This window comes from Aythya fuligula, chromosome 1, assembly GCF_009819795.1.
Source record: "Aythya fuligula isolate bAytFul2 chromosome 1, bAytFul2.pri, whole genome shotgun sequence".
In the NCBI taxonomy this organism is placed as follows: Eukaryota; Metazoa; Chordata; class Aves; order Anseriformes; family Anatidae; genus Aythya; species Aythya fuligula.
The window spans coordinates 44,806,431-44,812,430 of NC_045559.1; the positions used below are offsets into that span (position 1 = coordinate 44,806,431).

Here is a 6,000-nt window from a genome sequence, read left to right on the forward strand (position 1 = left end):
CTGCAATCATACTGGATAGCTCAAGCATAAACCTGAGCAGAATATTTACTTGTCCACAGTAAAAAACACTGCTCCCTATTTGTACAGAAGAGCAGGAGAACTACCAGGAGGCACTAAACAGCAGTAACTTCAAGAATCAGGGAACAAAGATGTCTTCTCAGCAGGTAGTACAAGACCACCTGATTGAGGATTTTCATCATTTCTTTGCTACCATGGATAACACTAATCGCTTGAGCAACACAATCAGAAGTTCTCACTAGGTACTGTAGTGCTGTATTATACACAAAATGTTACATATGTATGCTTATCGCTCCTATGCCATATTTAATGGTTCTACGGAATATGGATAGTTGGGCATCATGACTTTCACGACTTGTAAATGAATCTATGCACCTCTGAGTCCCAAAACTGAATCAGAAACCCAGTTAAGATGTGATAGAAGATACTCCTATCTATACTTAATGTGTAGCATGATGAGAGATTAAGGGATACTGTACATTTAAGGAGGGAAGCAAATATGCATAGAATGATCTTCTCAAATGCTGTCAGTGCTAAGAAAATTTGAGTCTTAAAACTCTCATTCAAAATAAGGACAGGAAAAATCCTGTGTCAAATAAGGACAAAGCCATTTTACAAATAGAATAGGTCAATAAATGACTTCATCCTCAGAGTGACTGCTTCCCACAAGTTCATGTACTCAGGTGACAGTTCAACTATGGACAGAATATAAGTATCAAAGGATAGCGGAAAATGACTGTGAAAACCAAGCAAGGTGGATTGGCTATCAATGCATCTCGAAGTATCATTTCACTTGCAGTTTACTCCGTCCAACCCTAGAAAACAAAGAGAAGACCACCGGTCTTGCAGCCGCAGAAGTGGACATGCTATTAGCCGTGACTTTTCTTTTTAAAAAAAAAAAAAGACACCTTGGCCAAGCACGTATCTAATTCTGTTTTGTATGGTGGAAAACAGGGGGCTAGCTGTTCCCAGTGGCCAAGAGGCAAAGATGGTAGTTGCTTACTGTGACCATCTCCTTAGCTAGCAGAGGATTTGAGATCCAAGCAAAGTAGCTACATCAAATGTTATCAGTGTTTATGTATCTTCAGATACAAGACATTAAGAGATGTTGACATCACAGATCTGCTGTCTAAACTTAGCTGATACTCTCCACTTCAGTTATACAAATCCTCTTCAGCAAAACCCATGGAAGCCACCTGAACACGATCTGCCAACATGGAAAGTGACCAGACTTTGTTTACACTAACTGTGAGTTGCTGGTAGTCCTACAAGAAAAAGTTCAAATGTCTCTTCTGTAGTCTCATGCCTTTTATCAGAGATGGCCCTTGATGAATTCTTAGTCTTCCTGACTAAGCTTGTCTTGTAATTTAACTTTTGTTTTCTTTCAGACTTTTTCCCCACATTTTCCCAATTGTTGAGAGCTGAGCTGGGATTTAATCAAGCACTTTGCTTTTGTCATTCCCAGATGGGGTCACATTCCTTCCACACAATGGATGTACAAACATTTCCCAGTTGTTTCCTTGCTACCAAATAGGCTCTGAAATGAGAAATACAGAGAAAGTCAATAAGGTTTATGCATAATATACATTATACTTATTACAATAAGAATTAGCAGTTTCTAAAAACAAATTGTTGCACTAAACTATTTAGTTATGGGATTAAAAGCACAGAAGGAAACAACCGACATCTGAAGACTGCTCCTACAGACAGGAGTAGGAGAAAAACATGAACATGCTTAAAACATTTTAGTTTTTCGGTCATAAGTTCACTATTTTATCTTCAATACAATGTAGTAGGAAAAAGGCTTACTAAGTCAAGGAAATGGAGAAAATACAAAGCCATGCTACAAGAACAGCAGAATATCAAACTATACTATTTGGTGAAGGGCAGAGCATTTGAGATTGAAGTGAAGGAATTAAGCATTATTTTTTTGTTGTTAAGTGTTTGGGTTTTTTTTGAAGCCATCCCATTTGGGAGATTTAAAAATGTTAACAACTGACATTAAGGTCTGAGTGCTATGCTCTATTAAAGCACTATGACTAAAATAATAGACATTATTCATACAAAAATAGTACCTATGCCACTGAATATATTAAAGAAAAAATCACCACAAAAAAATCCCTGGCTTTACAAGTGAAACCAGTGAGTCTGCTGACCTGTAAACCTGCTTTTGGCTGCAGAAATCTCTTTTGAGAACAGCATATTTTCATTTTAATTTGACTAGTTAGTGACTATTTCACTCACAGTTAAGAAACCAATTGACTGGAAAGAATAGGAACGCTTGCTTAGCATCTTACAATTGACTAGACCTACAATTCTGAATGGAATCGGTAACTTGAACAGGTCAGCTCTGTTTAAGGAACCACTTTTTGTCATTAATGAAATAAGCAAAACCAATATGTGAGCATTTCAAAAGCCACATAAAGCTTACAATGCCTTTAATATGTTTAGACTAACAAATACCAGTTTCCATCCAACATTCAAGTTTGCGTCGCTCTACTCCTTCACTCTCACAATGCGAAGCAAATGTGTGGCTACTACCATTACTAACAGGAGAAAATTTCAGGCATGCTAACCCAAGTGACTGCTGCCACATGAGCATAGTCTGCACATGCATATGTTAAGCTATGTATCAGTTCAAGTACATAGAAATAGTTTCTCCTTGGTAGAGAATAATGCAAGGTAACATCTTTTCAGTTAGAAGCAAGTTAGAGATGCTTAGGAAAATAACAGTACATATACAAGGCACAATCAAGGCCTATCAAATGTACAGCAGACAGCACTCAAGAGAATAGCTATTATTTTATGATGGACTCATTTCAAAAGTCTTCCCCAAATCTTTCAGCCAAAATCCCCAGATAAGAAACTTCACTGCTCTTCTTCATACAGGAGCAAACCATCGGAGAACCTTAATTGCACTTACCACCCTTGGCACCAAGAGCAGTTTTCTATTAAGTAATTGTGCATGACATACTCATATGCTTTAATATGAGTCCTTGCTTTCATATACATATATTCACATTCCATTTTGCAGTAGGAATCCTGCATTAGCATATGCATTATAAACAAGATGTGCCTGTTGAGAGCATAGTACCTACTATAAACTTTCCTACAATAAACGTATTTGCCAGAATTTTACTGCTTTGCTATTTTCTGCACCTCAGCATATTAAGTGATCACAGCTGATGCACACCATAGTTGACATGAATTAGAATACTACTTAGATCTTTTCCCCAGAAACCTTACTACACACAGACAGGAAATATTTTAACATACTGCACTCAAAGTCACATACCTGGTTCAGAAGACACTCCACACTTCAAAAGGTGGTTTCTTCAGACTTCTTTGATGCTGCCATCAATGGGGTAGCTCAAAATGGTTTATTCCCAGGATCTCAGTGGGGTCTTCGTACCACAATATCTTTGTGCCACAAGGAGTGTACTCCTCAGCCCCCTCTACGTAGACCTTCTACAATCCAGTGAAATAGCAGCAGCTCTACTTAAGAACATCTTGCAATCCACAAATGAAAGTATCAAGAATATAATCCTCATCGACTGTGAAAGAAGAATCCTTGCTCTCCTGGAATAGTTGGTGGTGTGCTTCCTTCTGAAGGTAGTGCTCATTCCAGCTTTTCTCCCAGAACAGTTTTTCTGAGCAAATTGTATCCAACTCCGCAAAATATTTGCATATCCAAACACGTGCCAAATTATTCCACATCATAGTTCAGCTGTGGCTGTATCCGTATGTCAGAGAATCCACAGATACCCAGAGGAAGTGAATACCATGCTGATTCTGTGATTTTTCCAATATATTCCACCAACTTCCAATAATAAATGATCAGAGATGACTGAAACAGTTGTTGGCAAAGAGCAGCATAATAAATCCAGGTACACGAAGGAACTTACACAAACAAGGAAATTCCAGAAATCTCATGTTTGTACCAGCAGAGTAGAAATTTGCTTGTACTATGAGAACTACTATAACAGCATGTGTCATCTACAGCAGGTATCGTTTGTGGAGACCAATTTGGCCGATGACAGGTAGATCTTCCTTGTAGATTATACAGCTCAAATACTGCAGCAAATTTGTGCTATTTGTTAACAAATGTATGTTGCTGTGGGATAGCCTTCAAGCTTGCAGTGGCATCCAGACACAGGTTAGTAGAGAGAGCTCTAGTGTAGCCAAAGCCCAAAAGAACAACAAGAAAATGACTGGAAGTGCTTATAGAAAGCTGTGGCAGTGAATGAAGATAGTGAACTCAAGTAAGATTACTCAGGGTCTGAGAAGGGAGCTGTAACATGAGACAGGAAGCCAAAGGCATAAACTGAGGATACGATCACAATTAAGTAACAGGAGAAAGAGCTGACATAAGTAGCTGCGATTAGACAAAGAGGAAGGCCAGGCAAGAAAGTTACAATCAAGGAATATTGTTAGAATTAAAGAGAAGATATCAAGAAAGAATTTTATATTAAACATCGATGATAAGGAAGTAATAAGGTTAAGTAAAACACTAAGGAGAAGGAAAATAATTCGACGGAAAAGTGGGCAACTTAGTGAAGTTGAAGTTTGTATTTGTGGTCAACCACAGTACCAGCCAGGTATCAAGAGATAGGGAGAAATTAAGTGTGACTCTCAACATACTACCTTTAAGCATTTGGCAACAAGACCAGAATACTAGACAAGTAGACTTAGCCTAGATTTTGAAAAACTTTAAAATTTAACACCATTAGATATATTTTCCAAAAACTTTTACATGTTTAGCGTCCAGAAAAATGGATTAAGAGCTCCAGTGCCACAAAACAAGCAGGTGATTTATAAGCTTGCCTCAGACAGCTCAGCTACTTTAGCTGAACCTTGGGCCCTCAGCAAACCCTCACTGTCCTTCCTGAAAAGACTCTGGCAATGCATGAGCACCCCAAATCACTGGACTTTTTACTTTTGGCAGTTCTCCCAGCATCAGCATGCCTTGGTTCTGATCCACAGCTTCCCCTATTAATCCAGTTCTGAATTTAATAAACCAAGACTAGCAGTTGCATAATGGCTTCGATACGTATGCAGACAATCTGAAAGATCCAACACCTCACCCTTGAGCTATGCCATTACTAGAGGAATGTTTCCCCGAAGGATGTCTTTGGTACCAACACAACGCAAGAGCCTTGTGACATGTGCAAGGCAAGCCGCTGTTCCAGGATATTTACCTTTCTGCAAGCAGGACAAAGTCCATTCTCATCAGTGCGGATACGATGCCAACAGAAACGGCAGATTTGGTAGCCACAGGTGCAAGGGAAGAAGTTGATGTCATCAATCTCCAGAGGCTCCATGCAAAGGGGGCATTCCACAGGGTCTTCCTTAGCATCAGGGCTGCGAGACATCTTTATATGTTCGCAGAGCAGCAAAAGTTTATAATAACTTAATAGATAAAGAAGGTCAGCACTTGAAAATCTGCAAGAAAAAAAAACACAAGAAGCAATTAGTATTTTTGACAACCTTCATTTTGCACCTCTTAATATTTCTATTCTCCACCATTTGCCTCCTCCCCACACAAGTTATCTACAAAAACAAAAACTACCTGCTAATAACTTGAGTCTGTCTGCCCACTCACGAGCCACACAAGTAACACGAAAGATGCCATTGGTGACGTGCCTCCCTACCTGGGAGCACTTCTTTGACAACTTACTAGCCTGTATTTCAAGCTGTATGGTCACAAGGAAATACTTAGATTGTATGATGTATGCTTAAGTTCTGCCAGTTCCTTTTAGTGACTGCTTGCTTCAAGTCTTCTACAAATTCAACTCAGGACTTCATGTTCAAGACCAATTTATTCCTCCACTCAGGGATTTGGAACAACATTTAGGTCATCCATTCAGACTTTTCAGTGGGGTTACAGAATTATCGAACAGAAACAATGAAAGCTTCTTACACAGAGTGGTTCATTTCATTGTTCATCCCATTTCTTTGGTACAGAGACCAAACCTTAATTTT

General features: G+C 38.9%; 1 protein-coding gene across 7 annotated transcripts in view; it reads right to left on the reverse strand.

The window, feature by feature from the left end:
- The window catches only part of CNOT4 (CCR4-NOT transcription complex subunit 4), a 40,221-nt gene extending 34,763 nt beyond the window's left edge, over window positions 1–5,458 (reverse strand). For all 7 annotated transcript variants that reach the window (XM_032203353.1, XM_032203329.1, XM_032203313.1 and 4 more), the window contains exon 1: window positions 5,217–5,458. In XM_032203353.1, coding sequence (XP_032059244.1) covers window positions 5,217–5,390 — 174 coding nt within the window. In that variant the 5' untranslated portion in view covers window positions 5,391–5,458. The remainder of the gene's footprint in view (window positions 1–5,216) is intronic.
- Between the last annotated feature and the right edge of the window lie 542 nt (window positions 5,459–6,000).